The 20,837-nt window shown below is 44.9% G+C and overlaps 1 protein-coding gene across 2 annotated transcripts in view; it reads left to right on the plus strand.

Moving 5' to 3' along the window:
• The window catches only part of LOC126470998 (uncharacterized), a 398,099-nt gene that overhangs the window by 310,759 nt on the left and 66,503 nt on the right, over positions 1–20,837 (plus strand). The window contains exons 3-4 of one of the 2 annotated variants that reach the window (XM_050099049.1): positions 9,680–9,980; positions 17,891–18,110. In XM_050099049.1, coding sequence (XP_049955006.1) covers positions 9,680–9,980; positions 17,891–18,110 — 521 coding nt within the window. The remainder of the gene's footprint in view (positions 1–9,679; positions 9,981–17,890; positions 18,111–20,837) is intronic. The other variant, XM_050099050.1, reaches the window with a different exon arrangement.

Below are 20,837 nucleotides of genomic sequence, written 5' to 3' on the forward strand. Positions count from 1 at the left end.
GAGGTTGGCAGTCTTAAAAGTCCTGGGATTACAACTTGATAATAAATTCAGTTGGGAGGAGCACACCACAGAACTGCAGAAAGGCCTTAACAAATCTGTATTTGCAATTCGAGTGTTAGCAGACATAGGCAACATAAAAATGAAAAAGCTTGCATACTTTCATTCCATAATGTCATATGGGATAATATTTTGGGGTAAATCTTGAAGTCAAACAAAAGTTTTCAAGGTCCAAAAGCGTGTAATACGTATTATTTGTGGAGTAAATTCACGGACCTCCTGCAAAAACCTCTTCAAAGAACTGGGTATACTAACTACTGCCTCTCAGTATATTTACTTCTTAATGAAATTTGTCGTAAATAATATATCTCTTTTTCCAACAAACAACTCAGTTCATACATACAATACCAGGAACAAAAATGATAAGCACAAGGACTTAAAAGCACTTAATTTAGTTCAAAAAGGGGTCCACTACTCAGGAACACTCATCTTCAATAATTTGCCAGGAAACATAAAAAATTTAGTTAGAAATAAAGATCAGTTTAAAAGGAGCCTGAAAGACTTACTACTGGCCAACTCCTTCTACTCCATTGGCGAAATTTTTAATAGAAACAAATGATGTATTGTATTTATTCATACTATTAGTACTGTTATTTCAGCTTAAAAAAAATCTACATGTTCCACATCCACGAGGATCTCCTCAGCACGGATCTATGGAAGGAAAAACTAATCTAATCTGGCTGAAGCCGTGGGTTAAAACGACGACACGATAAAAGCATTCAACAAAACTTGTTACGTGAGCTTACAGTGGAAGACGTCAAGTTGTACATCCATTACTTAAGAATGGATGAGCATACATATCTGTATGTGCTCAATGAAGTGTATCCTCATATCACAAAGCACAATATTCACTTAAGAACTGCTACATCTTCAGAAGACGGGCTCACTATAACACTCCGATTCCTTGCTACAGGGGAGGGTTATGTCAGGTTAGGTTAGGTCTCCAATCTTCTTAATCTATTTTTGTATTCAGGGTGCCTCACGTTGTAAAGCGCCTCATCAGCTTCAGACATCTCTATTAATTTTGTAGTTGTCGGCACACACCAATTGTATCTACCGGCAATGGTTATAAAAACACTACAGACGACAGAACGCTGCAGCGATGCTAGCGCTCCATGTGGTAACATGTCACATTGCAGTGAACAGAAGACAAGCGGTTTCTTTGATCAAATATGCAGCGAGGCCCTAGATTTGATCAAATATTGGACGACATTTGACAAAGTCCCTATTAAACTATCAAATATCTTTGACAAAGATATTGGACAAAGAAATTTGATAGTGTAATACCGGCCTATGCTATGGGAGACACTCACCTGCGCTTGCATGGGACCTGTGGTAGTAATCAAAGACACGCTGACAGCTGCGAATCACCTGCATTACTTCATGTCTGATATCTTCCCCGACGGCGTTGTCATTTTTCAGCAGTATAATTGTCCGTATCTCGGAGCCAGAACTGTGCCACAGTGGTTTGTAGAGCATTATATTGAACACACATTGATGTCTCGGTGACCAAATTCGTCTGATGTGAATCGTATGGAACCTATCTGGCTCGCTATCGAGCGCCATCATCGCATACGCAAATCATCGGCTCGTTATTTACGCGAATTACAAGACCTGTAAGCAGACATCTAAACCGACATACCTTCACAAACCTACTAACGAACTTTCGGATCCCTATACCCAGAATCAGCAATGTATTTCGTTCCAAAGATGGACAATCAAGCTAATAAGCACCAGGTCATGATGTTTTGTCTCATCAGTGTACATTGTGCCACACAAATAAAGGATCACTTTTTTGAAATCCCTTAATTGTCTCCCAGTGCTGCACATTCTTTTAAAACTTGGTTGAAAGGTCCCTACAACCTTTCTCTGTAATAACGCAAACGCTTGGCGCTTTGCAAAATCACCCTCGAGCTCGGCGGCGGTTCACACAACAAGGTGTCGACACATGCCAAAAGAAAGCCAAATTTCAGAAGAGCATGTGAGGAGGAAGATGGGTTAATTATGTCACATTGGCACCAAATTTCACCAAAATTCTGAGCAACGGCACAGTGGACGTGTCACACGATATTAAGATCGTCACACCCCCTGTTACGCACTTATCACCCCTTCTTTTGGTCTCTCTGCAGTTGAGGTCAGAACCGCAGCGCTCAGCGTTGAAATCGTGCAGTCATCTTACGGATGGCTGAGGCAAACATTTCAGACACACCCCTACTCAGAATCGACACGAAAAGGCCCCAAGGGGTAGCAAGAGAGCATCAATGAAACCACCCCTTTTCTTTGGGGCATTCATTCCCATACATTCGCGGTCGGAAATGACAGGTCACAGTGCGATGAGTATTTACATACCCACCAGTGGTGTGTACGTGTAAGCAGTTACAATGGCATCTGACAATGTCTTGTGGGTGCTTCACTTTTTTGTCAGGTAGTGTATTTTCACGACCAGTTTTATTTTGGCTACCCCGTATATATTCCCTTATGAAATTCTTCTAAATAATACGTGACAATTTGAGAAGGATGGCGATGTACATACCTACAACACTATAAGAAAAAAATGATTTTTATTACTCTTTATGAAGGCAGTCACTGGATCAGAAAGCGTTTCGATATGCGTCTACAAAAGTTTTGATCATTTGCTTAATAACATAGAATGTCTTACAATTAGCAAAGCTGGTTTTAAATCTAAGCTAAAATCGCTTCCTCTGGATAACTCATTTAGTTTCATTGCCAAATTTTTATTAAAAAATTGGTAACGGTAAAAAAGTGTAGTTGGATGAGTAGGACTCAAAAATAATATGTTCATCAATGTTAAATTTAGGCCAGTGTGCCATTTAGGAACTTGTAAATGACCAGCATGTGGCACGCCCATTGTTGTATCCGCGGACCCAACCGAATAGCGCGCGCGCCCTGCCGTCGCATCGGTTGCCAGTTTCCCGTCGCGACCGCCGGCGGCGCATGGCGTTGCCGCCGACCGAAGACGTCGCGCCATTGCTGAGCTGGGGCGACACCCCCGGGATAACAAGGCCATCCAGCAGTGTTAGTGACGTCACACTAAGCGATCCATAGCCGACGCAGCAGTCCACGGACACCTCCGTACAGACGCGCCTGATGCTAACGATCTTCTGTCCGTCATACAGAAAGGAGCGAACTATAATTCGAACCAAAGACCAAATTATATATATTCTTGTAAACAGCATAAAGGTTCATAACGAAATACCGATTACATATACGGGCAGGAATAAGTTTAATCGATTGAGGAACTTTGCCACTATTTTATAATTGTCAGAACACTATTTAGCTTTAAAACTCGCATACAGGTGGTGACAAATGCCAACTGACAGCAGGACTTAACATTTTCAAGCTATTACACTGAAAGTAAATTATCTTAAACACTGTCATACATAGCAAAACCCTCACAACTTTCGTTTACAATAAGGTAACAAGAGTTCGCTTTATCTCATAAAACACATGACTATTGTGAATTTACTCATATGTTCATGGTGACAGCTCTTTTCAAGAATTTTTACAAGTGTATCCCCAGTAATAAAGAATGGGAACAAAAGATAGATATCAAATATTCTCCTTTTAACATAGACATCACTGAACACAAGATTCTGTCTTGCACTGTGATACTAAGGGACTGCTCTTTCCTTTAAGAAAAGCCTGACAATTTGAAGTTCACTCTGCTATTGAAGATACACTTCTTGAAACAATATTAAAAAATGTTATGAAAGGTCAGGAAATGAAAAACAACCAAGTGCATTACATGTAAGAATGTGAGCAAAAGGCTGAGGCTCTCTTTACTTACCATTTTCAATCTCTCTACAGCTTTTCCACGTAGAAATCACCAACTGCAAGTCTCATTATTGCTGTCTGTTACTAACAAAGTGCTTTTCTATTTAGAAAACCTGACAATTTGATGTTCATTCTGGTACTGAAGATAAACACTTTTCAGAGGAGTTCTAGAACCTATTCCTGCCCGTATATGTAATCGGTATTTCGTTACGAACCTTTATGCTGTTTACAAGAATATATATAATTTGGCCTTTGGTTCGAATTATAGTTGGCTCCTTTCTGTATGACGGACAGAAGATCGTTAGCATCAGGCGCGTCTGTACAGAGGTGTCCGTGGACTGCTGCGTCGGCTATGGGCCGCTTAGTGTGACGTCACTAAGACTGCTGGACGGCCTTGTTATCCCGGGGGTGTCGCTACAGCGCCCTCTGGCTTCACGACATAACAGGAGCGCTGGCCCCGAGTCAGGGAGTCTTGCAGACAGCTCGTTGCAGTCCTCAGTGCCGTCGTTCGTTGTCTGGTTAGCTAGCTCGCTGTGTGATTCAGTATTGTATAACGACTTAGGCCACGAATCAGGAATATTCTTTGGACACTAATTGGAACCGTATCTACGGTACTCTCTTCGCTGTCAATAAAGCTAAGTAACTGTTTTATACTAGCTGGCGCTTATTTGTCACTAATCGTTTTCCTGCCACTAGATTTTAGTCACAACCTGGTCACGTCCTACTCCATATCCAAATTATGGTTGCCACGCAAGGGCAGCCATAAAATCCATTGAAACTAATCATCTATACATCCTTGTAAACTAACTCTTTGCACATCATTTCAATAAGAATCGTTCAGATAATCTATAGGACTTGTAAGTAACTATATAACTGACTTACTAAACCACGCATGTAATCCATAGCAGCCGTTGGCTAAAAGTTCCAAGTGGGAAAGGACGAACATTTAAACACTTGTCAACCATTGTCTGGGAATGACCTACATCCTATAACGGGCAGTCAAATGGAACCCGAACCCACACCACAACGGTAACATGCAATGATTCCAGCCACACGGGATTAGCCTAGTGGTCTTAGGCGCTGCATTCGTGGACTGTACAGCTGGTCCCGGCAGAGGTTCGAGTCCTCCCTCGGGCGTGGGTGTGTGCTTCTGTCCTTAGGATAATTTAGGTTAAGTAGTGTGTAAGCTTAGGGACTGATGACCTTAGCAATTAAGTCCCATAAGATTTCACACACATTTGACCAATGATTCCAACCACCACACGCGTTAAGACATTTATCCAGCTAGAAGATACGATCAATTCCTGTTTTGTAGAACGTTGTTGGTCACTGACGGATCCACAACCGCACCGACTTGTTGAACTTCCTCGTCCGACTGAAACCGACATCCACGCATGTCTCTCTTCGGTTCGCCAAAGATGTGAAAATCACACGATAAAAGATCAAGGCTGTATAGAAGATGTTGCAGTAGTTCTCAACCAAATAGCTTAAGCGTCCGATTGGTAGTACGGGCGTGGGCGTTATCGTGCAACAGAATAATTCTGTCCGACGCATTGCTGGGCGTTTTGAATTTATGGCACGTCGCAGTTTCTGAAAAGTGTCTTCATAGCGCTGTCATTTGATTGTGGTTCCATGCTCGAGGAACTCGATAAGCAGAGGGCACCTGCAGTCAAAGAAGGAGGTCCTCATGATCTTACTGGAACTTGTATGAACAGCTTTGGATTTCTTTGGTGGGGGAGATGTGGGAAGTTTCCGCTGTTGGCTTTACCGTTTTCCCTCGGGCTGTCGGGGTGCTGCCAATCGGACAAAGGCTATGCTTCAACTATTTAGTTGGGAAATACACTATATCATCAAAAATACCCGGACACCTGGCTGAAAATGACTAAAAGTTCGTCTGTATCGGTAATGCTGCAATTAAGTATGGTATTGGCCCACCCTTACCCTCGATGAGAGCTTCCACTCTCGCAGGCATACGTTCAATCAAGTGCTGGAAGGTTTCCTGGGGAATGGCAGCACATTCTTAACAGAGTGCTGCACTGTGGAGTGGTATCGATGTGGGTCGGTGAAGCCTGGCTCGAAGTCGGCGTTCCAAAACATCCCAAAGGTGTTCTATAGGATTCAGGTCAGACTCTGTGCAGGCCAGTCCATTATAGGGATATTATTGTTGTGTAACCACTCCGCCACAGGCCGTACATTATGAACAGGTGCTCGATCGTGTTGAAAGATGCAGTCACCATCACCGAATTGCTCTTCAACAGTGAGAAGCAAGAAGGTGCTTAAAACATCAATGTAGGCCTGTGCTGTGATACTGCCACGCAGAACACCAAGGGGTGCAAGCCCCCTCCATGAAAAACATGACCTCACCATAACACCACTGCTTCCGAATTTTACTATTGGCACTACACACACTGGGCATTCGCCATAGCCACACCATGCCATCAGATCGCCACATTGTGTACCGTAATTCGTCACTCCACACAATGATTTTCCACTGTTCAATCGTCCAATGTTTACACTCCTTACACCAAGTGAGGTGTCGTTTGGCATTTACCGGCGTGATGTGTGACACGAGCAGCCGCTCGACCATGAAATCCAAATGTTCTTACCTCTCGCCTAACTGTCATAGTACTTACAGTGGATACTGATCCAGTTTTGAATTCCTGTGCGATGGTCTGGATAGATGCCTGCCTATTACACATTACGACCCTCTTCAACTGTCGGCGGTCTCTGTCAGTCAACAGACGCTTTTGTGCTGTACGTGCCCCTTGACGTTTCCACTTCACTATCACATCGGAAACAGTGGACCTAAGGATGTTTAGGAGTGTGGAAATATCGAGTGCAGACTTATGACACAAACGACCCCCAATCACCTGACCACGTTCGAAGTCCGTGAGTTCGGCGAAGCACGCCATTCTGCTCTCTCACGATGTCTAATGACTATTGAGGTCGCTGATACGAGGTACCTGGCAGCAGGTGGCAGCACAATGCATCTAATATGAAAAGCGTATGTTTTTGGGGTGTCTGGATACTTTTGATCACATAGTGTACTGCAGCGCCCCCCATACAGCCTGGATCTTTCATCACGTGATTTTCATATCTTTGGCGATCTGAAGAAAGGCGTGTATGAACGACGGTTTCAGTCGGACGAAGAAGTGCAAGAGTGGGTGCGGTTGAGGATCTGTAAGCAGCCGACGTAGTCTACGACACAAGAGTTGATCGTCTCGACTCCCGATAGGATAAATGTCTTAAGATGTATGCTGATTACTTTTGAATAGAATCATTCCACGGTCCCGTTGTGGCAGCTGTTCGGTTTTCATTTGGGTGCCCCTCATATCATCAGAGGTCCATTATCTCAGTTTCGTGTTAGCTTGAAAGTATCTCAGATAAAATTATAACCTTTTTTTATTTGTGAAAGTGTCATTGATAAGATTTTTCTAAATTAATTTTTCAACAAACCTGCATCTGACTGCATCTGTGAACTTGTTTCTTGCACTCCTCCATTTTGCAAGAAATGCAACATGTATTTGACTCAAGCAATCAAGTTTAAGAGAATAATGCCGTTTGTGCAATGGCATTAAGATGGTACTGAAAAATTAACTTTTGGCCCTAATGTTTACTTAATGAAATTATATCTTGGCCTGAATAACGCCAGTTCTGAAATGGCATTAAATTAGTTATTTGAATTAACTTGGCTCTGATAACGTTAGTTCGACCAGAATCGATTTCAAACCATGAATTGCACATATATATTGCATAGAGGCCTCATTTTCTTTACATTCTTTCATTGGTGGGTAACTTTACTACTCATTTTCATGTTCAATACAAGCAAAGGACGTGGATTATGATTCAGGCTATTAGATTTAAACACAATGTTGATCTCAATGTATATATATTGTTAAAATTTTAAGTCATACACAAAACCTACCATTTCAAACATTTTTGTAGCACGAATCACTCTTACAAAAAATTTTACAAAACGCTTACTGCGTCAAACCTTGGACATACAAATCCTAACTCTGAACATTATCTAACAAAAACCAATTTGAAATGATTATCTTCTCTCGTTTACGTGCTAAAGTTTGGTCAGGGGCAGCGACCTACCTCAACGCTGTCACCGCACGTCTGCTTCCTCCGGGCACCTACCTGCGATTCTCCTGTTTTTTAAAGCGCGCCCGGCTCTCTTAACCATCAAAGATCGTCCTACTCAAAGATATTATACTCGTTCCACCTTGCGGTTGGCAACTACCGACTTTATTTTCTGGGGCTACCCTGATCAGACCTTAGCACATACCTTTCAAACTGACGCGACCAGGCTAATGTACGAGAAGCGGTGTACTATAGTTCAATTCTTTTATCTTTGCGGTTTGCGCATGCCCGCCCAGACGCGGGAGATTGCTGCGTTGCCAGTTGCACGCGCCAAGCAAACTTACGTTTAGGGGGGAGCGAGCAGTTTATGTGAAGTAAAGCCACCACGGCCGCATTACCCCTTTCGCTGTTACAGAGACGTGCTCCCCGCATTCCGCGCTGTGCGCGATTTTGTCATCACTGCACTGCTCGCCTGTGTAGACACATGGTGTTCCGACTGCATTGACACACTTATCATTAGATTTCACAAAAAGTATTTGGCCCAAAAATTTGATTTTTACACATCTTCTTGACTAATACCTTCCCCCCATAAATGACTTAATTTTGTTTCGATGTTCAACGCAGTTATTGTGCAGCATTAAATGTAGTAAACCACTGCACGAAATTTTGAAGAGCTTGCAGAGGTAAAAGTCCATAGCGTATACTTTCCGTATGGTCCATTTGCCACTAGAAATTTCAAAAAAATACGTTCAAACGAATAAAATTCATGAAGTAAGACACTTCAATATTGTTTTTAAATAAAGAAAATATTATGCGCCGAACATTTTTTTGTTTGTAACCATATATATTTATTTAAATATATTAACAACAATACATTTAAAAAAAGACATTTTATTCTATTAACCTATTATATTCCTAGTGTTGGTTAATATTACTGTCATTTTATAAGTTTCCGTTTATATATTTTTTCCTTTTTCGTTTTTCTCTTATTGTTGTTCCTTAAACCCTTTTACATGGCCATTTGTCATCTTTTTTTTTGGGAGGGTGGGGAGTGGGGGGTGGGATAGACATTGCAGGACAGGCATAACAGTTTATATTTAGCATCAATGCATTGATTTTGAGTTCATGTTTCTGTATGTGATGCACTTGTGATGCCACAGGCACATTGTGTAACAAGGTTTGAACTCGGAACCTTCCGCATAGCAGCCAAACACTTTAACCATTACGATAACGCGGCTCGTCGTTCAATAGACTTCCTGAAGGTCTTTAAACTAGGACGCAAAATACCGACGAACACTGTTGGTATGACTGTGAATTACTCACGTTTCGTGGAGTTACAATAGGAAATAAACAATTACCGCTGTTCTTTATTGCGAAAAAACGGTTAGTGAGAATGATACAAACACCTTTCCTTGCTATTGCCTGAATTAGGAGGCTTATTGCTTGTTTGGTTTAATTAATTAATAGAATATGAAGCAATTGGTATAAAGAATGCTTTTTCCAAACTTTCCATAAAAGAAATTCTGCTATCAAGACATTGCTTTCGTTCAGTTACTTTATTTATGACTGAACGTCTCTAAAACTGAAGACACTCGTCCGTGCTCTGTACTGCAGTCGAGCTCTGGCAACGTTGTTCTCTGTTCATTGGCTGACTGTATTTTGTGACGTCAGATGCACAGAACGAACCTAAACTCGGCCGCCGTCATAAATGACGCGCACTTTAACAGCGTGTGTTCCACAGGCAGCGGCGAGCGGCGAACGTGGTGTGCTACGACGAGGTGGGCTGCTTCAGCGACTCGGGTGTGTTCGGGTACCTGGACATGCTGCCCGCGCCGCCGCAGGAGGTGGGCACGCGCTTCATGCTGTACTCGGGCCGCACCGTCGCTCCGAGACACCTGAACGCCACCAGCCTGCGCTCCGACGTCGCGGAGGCCGCCGCCGCCTTCAACGCATCGCTGCCGACCAAGGTCATCGTTCACGGCTTCGGCTCTAGCTGCTCGCACGTGTGGGTCTACGAGATGCGCTCTGCCCTCATGACCGTCGTAAGTACATTATCTCTGTCTTCACAATCACATTCTTGATAAGTCAAGTCTCAGCTGTTAAGGTCGTTCAGGGATATTTTCTGAGGTTTAATAAGCCACAGCTGCAAAATACTAACACGAATTCTTTACAGACGAATGGAAAAACATAGAAGACGACCTCGGGGAAGATCAGTTTGGATTCCGTAGAAATGTTGGAACACGTGAGACCATACTGACCCTACGACTTATCTTAGAAAATACACTCCTGGAAATGGAAAAAAGAACACATTGACACCGGTGTGTCAGACCCACCATACTTGCTCCGGACACTGCGAGAGGGCTGTACAAGCAATGATCACACGCACGGCACAGCGGACACACCAGGAACCGCGGTGTTGGCTGTCGAATGGCGCTAGCTGCGCAGCATTTGTGCACCGCCGCCGTCAGTGTCAGCCAGTTTGCCGTGGCATACGGAGCTCCATCGCAGTCTTTAACACAGGTAGCATGCCGCGACAGCGTGGACGTGAACCGTATGTGCAGTTGACGGACTTTGAGCGAGGGCGTATAGTGGGCATGCGGGAGGCCGGGTGGACGTACCGCCGAATTGCTCAACACGTGGGGCGTGAGGTCTCCACAGTACATCGATGTTGTCGCCAGTGGTCGGCGGAAGGTGCACGTGCCCGTCGACCTGGGACCGGACCGCAGCGACGCACGGATGCACGCCAAGACCGTAGGATCCTACGCAGTACCGTAGGGGACCGCACCGCCACTTCCCAGCAAATTAGGGACACTGTTGCTCCTGGGGTATCGGCGAGGACCATTCGCAACCGTCTCCATGAAGCTGGGCTACGGTCCCGCACACCGTTAGGCCGTCTTCCGCTCACGCCCCAACATCGTGCAGCCCGCCTCCAGTGGTGTCGCGACAGGCGTGAATGGAGGGACGAATGGAGACGTGTCGTCTTCAGCGATGAGAGTCGCTTCTGCCTTGGTGCCAATGATGGTCGTATGCGTGTTTGGCGCCGTGCAGGTGAGCGCCACAATCAGGACTGCATACGACCGAGGCACACAGGGCCAACACCCGGCATCATGGTGTGGGGAGCGATCTCCTACAGTGGCCGTACACCACTGGTGATCGTCGAGGGGACACTGAATAGTGCACGGTACATCCAAACCGTCATCGAACCCATCGTTCTACCATTCCTAGACCGGCAAGGGAACTTGCTGTTCCAACAGGACAATGCACGTCCGCATGTATCCCGTGCCACCCAACGTGCTCTAGAAGGTGTAAGTCAACTACCCTGGCCAGCAAGATCTCCGGATCTGTCCCCCATTGAGCATGTTTGGGACTGGATGAAGCGTCGTCTCACGCGGTCTGCACGTCCAGCACCCACACTGGTCCAACTGAGGTGCCAGGTGGAAATGGCGTGGCAAGCCGTTCCACAGGACTACATCCAGCATCTCTACGATCGTCTCCATGGGAGAATAGCAGCCTGCATTGCTGCGAAAGGTGGATATACACTGTACTAGTGCCGACACTGTGCATGCTCTGTTGCCTGTGTCTATGTTCCTGTGGTTCTGTCAGTGTGATCATGTGATGTATCTGACCCCAGGAATGTGTCAATAAAGTTTCCCCTTCCTGGGACAATGAATTCACGGTGTTCTTATTTCAATTTCCAGTAGTGTAGATTAAGGAAAGGTAAACCTACATTTCTAGCATTTGTAGACTTCGAGAAAGCTTTTGACAATGTTGACTGGAATACTCTCTTTCAAATTCTGAAAGTGGCAGGGGTGAAATACAGGGAGCGAAAGGCTATTTACAATTTGTACAGAAACCAGATGGCAGTTATAAGAGTCGAGGGGCATGAAAGGGAAGCAGTGGTTGGGAAGGGAGTGAGACAGGGCTGTAGCCTCTCCCCAATGTTATTCAATCTGTATATTGAGCAAGCAGTAAAGCAAACAAAAGGGAAATTCGAAGTAGGTATTAAAATCCATGGAGAAGAAATTAAAACTTTGAGGTTCGCCGATGACATTGTAATTCTGTCAGAGACAGCAAAGGACCTGGAAGAGGAGCTGAACGGAATGGACAGTGTCTTGAAAGTAGGATATAAGGTGAACATCAACAACAGCAAAACGAAGATAATGAAATGCAATCGAATTAAATCGGGTGATGCTGAGGGAATTAGATTAGGAAATGAGATACTTAAAGTAGTAAAGGAGTTTTGCTATATGGGGAGCAAAATAATTGATGATGGTCGAAGTAGAGAGGATATGAAATGTAGACTGGCAATGGCAAGGATAGCGTTTCTGAAGAAGAGAAATTTGTTGACATCGAGTATAGATTTAAGTGTCAGGAAGTCATTTCTGAAAGTATTTGTGTGGAGTGTAGCCATGTATGGAAGTGAAACATGGACGATAAATAGTTTGGACAAGAAGAGAATAGAAGCTTTCGAAATGTGGTGCTACAGAAGAATGCTGAAGATTAGATGGGTAGATCACATAACTAATGAGGAGGTATTGAATAAAATTGGGGAGAAGAGGAATTTGTCGCACAACTTGACTAGAAGAAGGGATCGGTTGGTAGGACATATTCTGAGGCATCAAGGGATCACCAGTTTAGTATTGGAGGCAGCGCAGAGGGTAACTATCGAAGAGGGAGACCAAGAGATGAATACACTAAACAGATTCAGAAGGATGTAGGTTGCAGTAAGTACTGGGAGACGAAGAAGCCTGCACAGGATAGAGTAGCATGCAGAGCTGCATCAAACCAGTCTCTGGACTGAAGACCACAACAACATTTGGTATAAGGGGCCAGGCGCGATTTCAGGGTTCGGTTCTGGGACGGTGAAAGAGAGGGCGACAACGGGGCACAGTTTGTCACTGTCTCTGCGTTTCCTCCGCCACAAAATATAGGAGGGGGTACCCAAAAAAACCGAAATTACATTGTCGTGGGCGGATGCTCCACCTCATCGTTGCTTTGGAAGTGACATACCGAGAAAGCAGGGAACACATGCAGGGAACACATGAAAGACTGATGGTCCTAGACTGACGCTGTAGGCTGGCTGATCCTATCTCTCCCATGCGAAGCGATGAATCTGATCCTGTGTGAGCCTTGCTGTATGCGGCTTTGCATTGTTGTCCAGCAGCACAACACCTTCTCTCAAAAGCCCTGGTCTCTTTCATCGAATGGCACACCTGAGTTTGATGAGGTTGTCGCAGCAGCGTGCTGCATTGATGGTCCCTTCCTGGAGGAAATCAAGGATAATCACACCTTTTTCATACCAGAACACTGTGGCCACAACAGTTCCTGTGGATATGAATTTTTTCCTCACTGTTGAACTCTGATGCTTTCACGTCATTGAGGTAGCCTTGGATTCTGGGATAGAGCAGTGCACTCGTGTCTCATCACCAGTGGTGATTCTGAACAGGAACTCATTTCCCTCTTGTGCATACCGCATCAAGTGACTGAGGCTGATTCCCATTCTTGTACTCTTGTGATCCAGAGTCAGGTTTCTCGGCGCCCATCTTGCAGACACTTTTCGATAACGCAACATTTCACAGAACATGTGATGGGACGGAGCATGGCCAATACACAGTGTAGATGCCATGTCTGATACTGTTACGTACCTGTCCGCTAACACTATGCCCTGTACTCTAGCAATGTAGTTTTCATTTGTGAATGTGGAGAGAGGCCCACTTCGAACTTAATCCTCCACACTCTGCCTTCCTTCTCTGAACATGCAACACCAGCGCCCATCCATTAGATGCAACCTGAGCTTTTCACCATACATGGTCTGTAGGCATTCATGGATGATGGACACAGTAGCTCCTTGTGCCCATTTATACCGGATAACAGCACGCACTTCCATTAGCGAGCATGTTGTTGGAACACGTCCGTCTGCAATCGTTATTTGTACTCGAATACCCTAAGGCACGCCGGCCTGCTGCTATTCTCCCTTCTTCAGCACTCTGCGCATGCATCATTCCTCTTCTGCTTACGCTCCTTCCGTCATTGAACCAACAATGGGTGTGGATTAATATGGCATTTGTTTGTGTCACCTGCTGTACCATCTTCTCTTTCAAAAGCAATGCAGAAACTTACTTTCGGAAATTTCCTCTTATTGTTAAAATTCTAGGAATCTATAATGCACTAAATACATGGCTGGCAGCAACTTACGAGGAGGCTACAAAAAAAAACGGATTTTTTAAAAAGCCATATATTTTCAAATTGTTTGCAATACAACCTTATCCCCTTCGAAATACTCTCCATTACAACTAATACATTTTTCCCACCGATGCTTCCACGTTTCGAAACATTTTTTGTAGTCATCTTTAGAAATGGCTGACAGCCCCTCCCTCGTTATTTTCTTGACTTCTTCAATGTTGTCAAATCGGTGTCATACATCTTTTTATACGTGGTAATATGAAAAAGGCGCACAGTAGCATGGCAGTCGAGTACAGTGCGTGGGGCAGTGGAACCATGCCATTTTTAGCCAAAAACTGTTTAACAGAGAGGACTGCGTGTGTAGATGCGTGGTCATGGTGGAAGAACCAGTCTCTCGTCTGCCACAAATCGGGTCTTTTTTGGCGAACACTGTTGCGCAATCTTCTTAAAACTTCAAAATAACAGGTTTAAATGACGGTCTGATCTGGGGGAACAAACTCTGAATGAACTTTTCAATATTTCGTCGATTTGGGCAGTTAATGGACGTTTCGAGGCAGTTGGTGGCCGTCCAGAACGAGGTTTGTCATCAATCGACGTGTCGCCATTTTTAAATCGAGCGAACGACTCGTACACTGGAGTTTTTCCCGTAGCGTCATCTTGGTAAGCTGTTTTCAACATTAAAACAGTTTCAGCAGCGTTTTAACCAAGAAGAAAACAAAATATAGATACATGTTGTTCACTTAAATTTGCCATCAGAAATGCATGTTGTTCACTTAAACGTCCATCATAAAAAACAAAACAAGAACCAAACAGGGCTAACAAAAACAATCACTGCAGATGAGCAGAACAAGCTAGGTCCACAACACAGGCGGCACTGAACTGGTAACAAGTTGCGCTATACACGTCTAGCGGCACTCCCCGGAATTTACGGGAGCTAAGTGACTTGTGTGTGCAGATGTGGTGCCAACTCCGTCCAGCGACTTACCAGGGTCTCATTGCTTCCATACTACGACGCGTCGTCGCTGTTATCCGTGCCAAAGGTGGACATACCGGCTATTATGTAGGTGCTTATAATGCTCTGGCTGATCATTGTATGTTGCAAGTGCTGCTCTGAGATGAAGAGTTTGGCACAGGAGAGGAAATCATGGCGCGCCGCATCAAACCGGTCGTAAGACTGATGACTTAAAAAAACAGTCCTACCCGCACCTAGCCAATTTTTTTTCCGTCGAGTTTTCATTCTCTCTAATACACTCATACTCATAAATTAAGGATAGTGCTGATAGATGGTGAAACAACGCTCTGGTGGGGGGGTTTGCGGCTTTAAATCACCTCGGGGTATGACCAAGCGGTGTATTTGACCTGCGGTCGTCGCACGGTGGCGCTGGCAGCAGTCCACATACGCATAGTTGTGTTGCTGCATGTCAGAGTATGATGCAGCGAGTAAGTGTGCAGACGTTTTCAGACGTGCTAATGGTGACTCTGTGTTGAAAATGGCTCAAAGAACACATATCGATGACCTTATGAAAGGTAGAATACTAGGGCGACTGGTGACTGGTCAAACACAGCAGGTCGTAGCACGGGCTCTCCGTGTGCAACAAAATGTGATCTCAAGATTATGGCAACGATTCCAGCAGACGGGAAACGTGTCCAGGCGCTACAGTACGGAACGTCCACAGTGTACAACACCACAAGAAGACCGATATCTCACCATCAGTGCCCGCAGACGGCCACGAGGTATTGCAGGTAGCCTTGCTCGGGACCCTATCGCAGCCACTGGAGCAGTTGTCTCCAGACGCATAGTCTACAGACGACTGAACAGACATGGTTTATTCGCCCGGAGACCTGCAAGGTGCGTTCCACTGACCCCTGGTCATAGGAGAGCCGGTAGAGCCTGGTGTCAAGAACACAGTACATGGTTATTGGAACAGTGGTCCCAAGTTATGTTCACGGATGAGTCCAGGTATAGTCTGAACAGTGATTCTCGCCGGGTTTTCATATGGCGTGAACCAGGAACCAGATACCAACCCCTTAATGTCCTTGAAAGGGACCCGTATGGAGGTCGTGGCTGGCTCTGAGCGCTATGGAACTTAACTTGTGAGGTCATCAGTTCCTAGAACTTAGAACTACTTAAACCTAACTAAACTAAGGACATCACGCACATCCATGCCCGAGGCAGGATTCGAACCTGTGACCGTAGCGGTCGCGCGGTCCCAGACTGTAGCGCCGAGAAACGCTCGGCCACCCCGGCCGGCATGGAGGTCGTGGTTTGATGGTGTGGGGTGGGATTATGATTGGTGCACGTACATCCTTGCATGTCTTCGACAGAGGAACTTTAGCAGGTCAGGTATATCGGGACGTCATTTTGCACCGGTACGTGCGCCTTTTTAGGGGTGCAGTGGGTCCCACCTTCCTCCTGATGGATGATAATGCACGGCCCCACCGAGCTGCCGTAGTGGAGGAGTACCTTAAAACAGAAGATATTAGGCGAATGGAGTGGCCTGCCTGTTCTCCAGACCTAAGCCGCGTCGAGCATGTCTGGGATGCTCTCGGTCGACGTATCGCTGCACGTCTTCAAACTCCTAGAACACTTCAGGAGCTCCGACAGGCACTGGTGCAAGAATAGGAGGCTATACCCCAGCAGCTGCTCGACGACCTGATCCAGAGTATGCCAACTCGTTGTGCGGCCTCTGTACGTGTGCATGGCGATCATATCCCATATTGATGTCGGGGTACATGTGCAGGAAACAGTGGCGTTTTGTAGCAAATGTGTTTCGGGACGGTTCTCTCAATACTGTGGACTTACAGATCTGTGTCGTGTGTGTTTCCTATGTGCCTATGCTATTAGCACCAATTTTGTCTAGTGCCACGTTGTGTGGCACCACACAAGGTCATCCGAAGACCAGTATCAGTTGCAAAGCGATTTAGAAAAGATTGCTGTATGTTGTGGCAGGTGGCAGTTGACGCTAAATAACGAAAAGTGTGAGGTGATCCACATGAGTTCCAAAAGAAATCCGTTGGAATTCGATTACTCGAGAAATAATACAATTGTCAAGGCTGCCAATTCAACTACGTACCTGGGCGTTAAAATTACGAACAACTTCAGTTGGAAAGACCACATAGATAACATTGTGGGGAAGGCGTGCCAAAGGTTGCGTTTCATTGGCAGGACACTTAGAAGACGCAACAAGTCCATTAAAGAGACAGCTTACACTACACTCGTTCGTCCTCTGTTAGAATATTGCTGCACGGTGTGGGATCCCTACCAGGTGGGATCGACGGAGGACATCGAAAGGGTGCAAAAAAGGGCAGCTCGTTTTGTATTATCACGTAATAGGGGAGAGAGTGTGGTAGATATGATACGCGAGTTGGGATGGAAGTCATGAAAGCAAAGACGTTTTTCGTCGCGGCGAGATCTATTTACGAAATTTCAGTCACCAACTTTCTCTTCCGAATGCGAAAATATTTTGTTGAGCCCAACCTACATAGGTAGGAATGATCATCAAAATAAAATAAGAGAAATCAGAGCTCGAACAGAAAGGTTTAGGTGTTCGTTTTTCCCGCGCGCTGTTCGGGATTGGAATGGTAGAGAGATAGTATGATTGTGGTTCGGTGAACCCTCTGCCAAGCACTTTAATGTGAATTGCAGAGTAATCATGTAGATATAGATGTAGATTTTGCAATTATCCTTAATTTATGAGTAAGAGTGTAGATGATGAAAATGTCGTCTTCCAAATGGTGAATTTCTTGAGCTTAGGACTGTGTGTCGCAGGAAAAGTGCAACGTGATCTGCGTGGACTGGGAGAACGGTGCGGCGGTGCCCAACTACGTGCGCGCGGCGGCGAACGCTCGACTGGTGGGCCGTCAGCTGGCCCAGCTGTTGCGCTCGCTGGGAGCCGAGCCGGCGCGCACACACCTCATCGGCTTCAGCCTCGGCGCGCACGTCGCCGGATTCGCGGGAGCCATGCTGCGCAACGTCTCACGAATCACTGGTGAGCACGCCTAGCTAGATAGATATATTCGTCCGTACAACAATACAAATCGTACGGATGTCGTCAACTGTTAGAACATGGTTTCTTATTAAATAAACGTACGAGAGGTACCCAAAAAAAAACAGAATAACATTGCCGTGGGCGGAGCACGTACTGTTCGCATTTCTGCCGCTAGGCGTGTTACGAGGTGTGTTCAAAAAGTAATCATCATCAGTGTTCTGCCAAAAGGCAGGTTTTCACATGGTAGTTCTCCAGGCTGTCCGCTCTTCTGCCATCCTCTTCAGGTCTGCATAATTTTCTCTTTGTAGTGTTGGCTGAAGAGCCAACACCGTGTTACGAATGGAGGGTGAAATGCACGCGTTTTAGCCCACGCAGGCTGGCGTGAGGAGGGAAGAACTATACTGCCGTGAGGTCTGGAACATGACAAGGAATGAGAATTCAGAAAGCGGTTTGATACTTAACTTTAATCCATTAATGATGAACGTCGCTCTTGACGGTAGATGAGTCACAATATTATCTGTTCAGAAGATATAGTAACTGAATATGGCGCCTTGCTAAGTCGTAGCAAATGACATAGCTGAAGGCTATGCTAAACTGCGGTGTCGGCAAATGAGAGCGTATGTAGTCAGTGAACCATCGCTAGCAAAGTCGGCTGTACAATTGGGGCGAGTGCTAGGGAGTCTCTCTAGACCTGCCGTGTGGCGGCGCTCGATCTGCAATCACTGATAGTGGCGACACGCGGGTCCGACGTATACTAACGGACCGCGGCCGATTTAAAGGCTACCACCTAGCAAGTGTGGTGTCTGGCGGTAACACCACACTCTTCCCTTTATGTCGTCTATCATCTTGTATCTCCTTCCTCTCAGTCTTCTCCCACAAACCAATCCTTCCAAACCATCTGCTAGGAAGCACTCCCTTCTCAATGAATGTCCCAACCAGTTCTCTTTCCTTTCTCTTACAACCTTCAGCAGACATCTTCTCTCACCAACGCTTTCCAGTACTCTTTCATTACTCACTCTTTCTGTGGTGTGCGTACTGTAAGACATTCGGTACACACACCATCAGATTATTTGACTTGTCACTCTAACGAAGTAGGCGAGTGTCAGCAATATGTCTCGTGGTCTTATCGTGGCGTGTTTATCTTCTGCCGTTAGGTCAGACGATAGAAATGCCACTTGCATACTTAGAGTAGCAAATTGACGGTGACCAACTTTAAACAGAACTTGATTAATTTTCACACACATTTATTAAAATAATAAATAACATAGATATTACGTAACTTGATTCTGGATGATGTTTACAATTGACAATCTGAAATTCCTTCGGTCTTGGTACGTTAATCTTATTCTCACATATCTCTGATACTTGACAAAGTGTCTATACATTTCTGTTCATGGCTATGTGCAGGAATATGATAATCTTATTAGGCGCAGGCTGAAACTTGACTATAGACTAATGCAGACTAATACAGACTAATGCAGGCTAGTACCGACTGGTGCAGACAAATGCAGACTGACTGATCGGAGGTCTGTACACTCATTATAATACCTCGTGCGTTCAGGTATCACTGCGCGAGTGTGATCTGCGAGGAGAAAAGGTTCTACTTTAGCCACAATCTCATTGGCTGCGTTACATATTAATACGTGGATCAGCGGAAGCAGAATTTGGACCGTCTCTAAGGCAGCGCCATCTCGTAGTGCGGAGAGGGACGAGCGCTGCGCCTGCGCTGTTGTGCTTAGCGGGGCGCATTCTATTGGGAAAGTTGTGTGCGCACTGACTACGCGGAACTATGTACACAACACTTTCCATCCAGCTTATTCTCTCCACCCTCCTCCATATCCACATCTCAAATGCTTCTAACCTTTTTTCATCCTTTCATCTCAGCGTCCATGTTTCTGCCCCATATAGTGCCACACTCCAGACAAAACATTTCCCTAGCGTTTTCCTTAGTCCTTTATCTAATTTGCCGCATAAGAGTCTCCTCTTTCTGTTGAATGCCTCCTTCGCTATGGCAATTCGAGTTTTCACCTCCTGGTGACATCTCAAGTCTTCAGTTATTGTGCTTCCAAGAGATTTAAATGCACTTACTTTTGTAATGGTAGATTGTCATATTTTAATTTTGGACAGTCTGCGTCTTGTACTGATTACCATACTCTTTGTTTTTGCTGTGTTTATTTGCATCCCATATTCCACACAAGCTTCATTCAGATCTTTCAGCATGTTATTCACTGTCCGCTCACTTTGTGCCACTAATACCATGTCATCAGCAAATCTTATACATTCTATTCTCTTTCCACCAATACATATTCCTCTTTCCCCATCTAATCCTTTCGTAATGATCTCTTCAAGGTATACATTAAACAACAGTGGGGAAACGCAACAACCTTGTGTAACACCTCGCCCACTGCTGCTTCCTTCTGACATTTCATTTTCTATCATTATCCTTACTTTCTAGTGTAAACATAAATTCCGTATCCTTTCCTCTTCAAAATATCCATCAGCTTGTTCCACTAAGCTCTGTCAAAAGTCTTTTCTAAATCTATAAAAACAGCAAAGATTTCTCTACCTTTTTCCAAAAAGTAAGGTGGCTATATATTTTTATGAAAAAAGGCTACAACCTTGTGTAACACCTCGCCCAGTGCTGCTTCCTTCTGACATTTCATTTCCTATTATCCTTACTTTCTGGTGTAAATATATATTCTGTATCCTTTCCTCTTCAAAATATCC

Source organism: Schistocerca serialis, chromosome 3 (assembly GCF_023864345.2).
Source record: "Schistocerca serialis cubense isolate TAMUIC-IGC-003099 chromosome 3, iqSchSeri2.2, whole genome shotgun sequence".
Lineage (NCBI taxonomy): Eukaryota > Metazoa > Arthropoda > Insecta > Orthoptera > Acrididae > Schistocerca > Schistocerca serialis.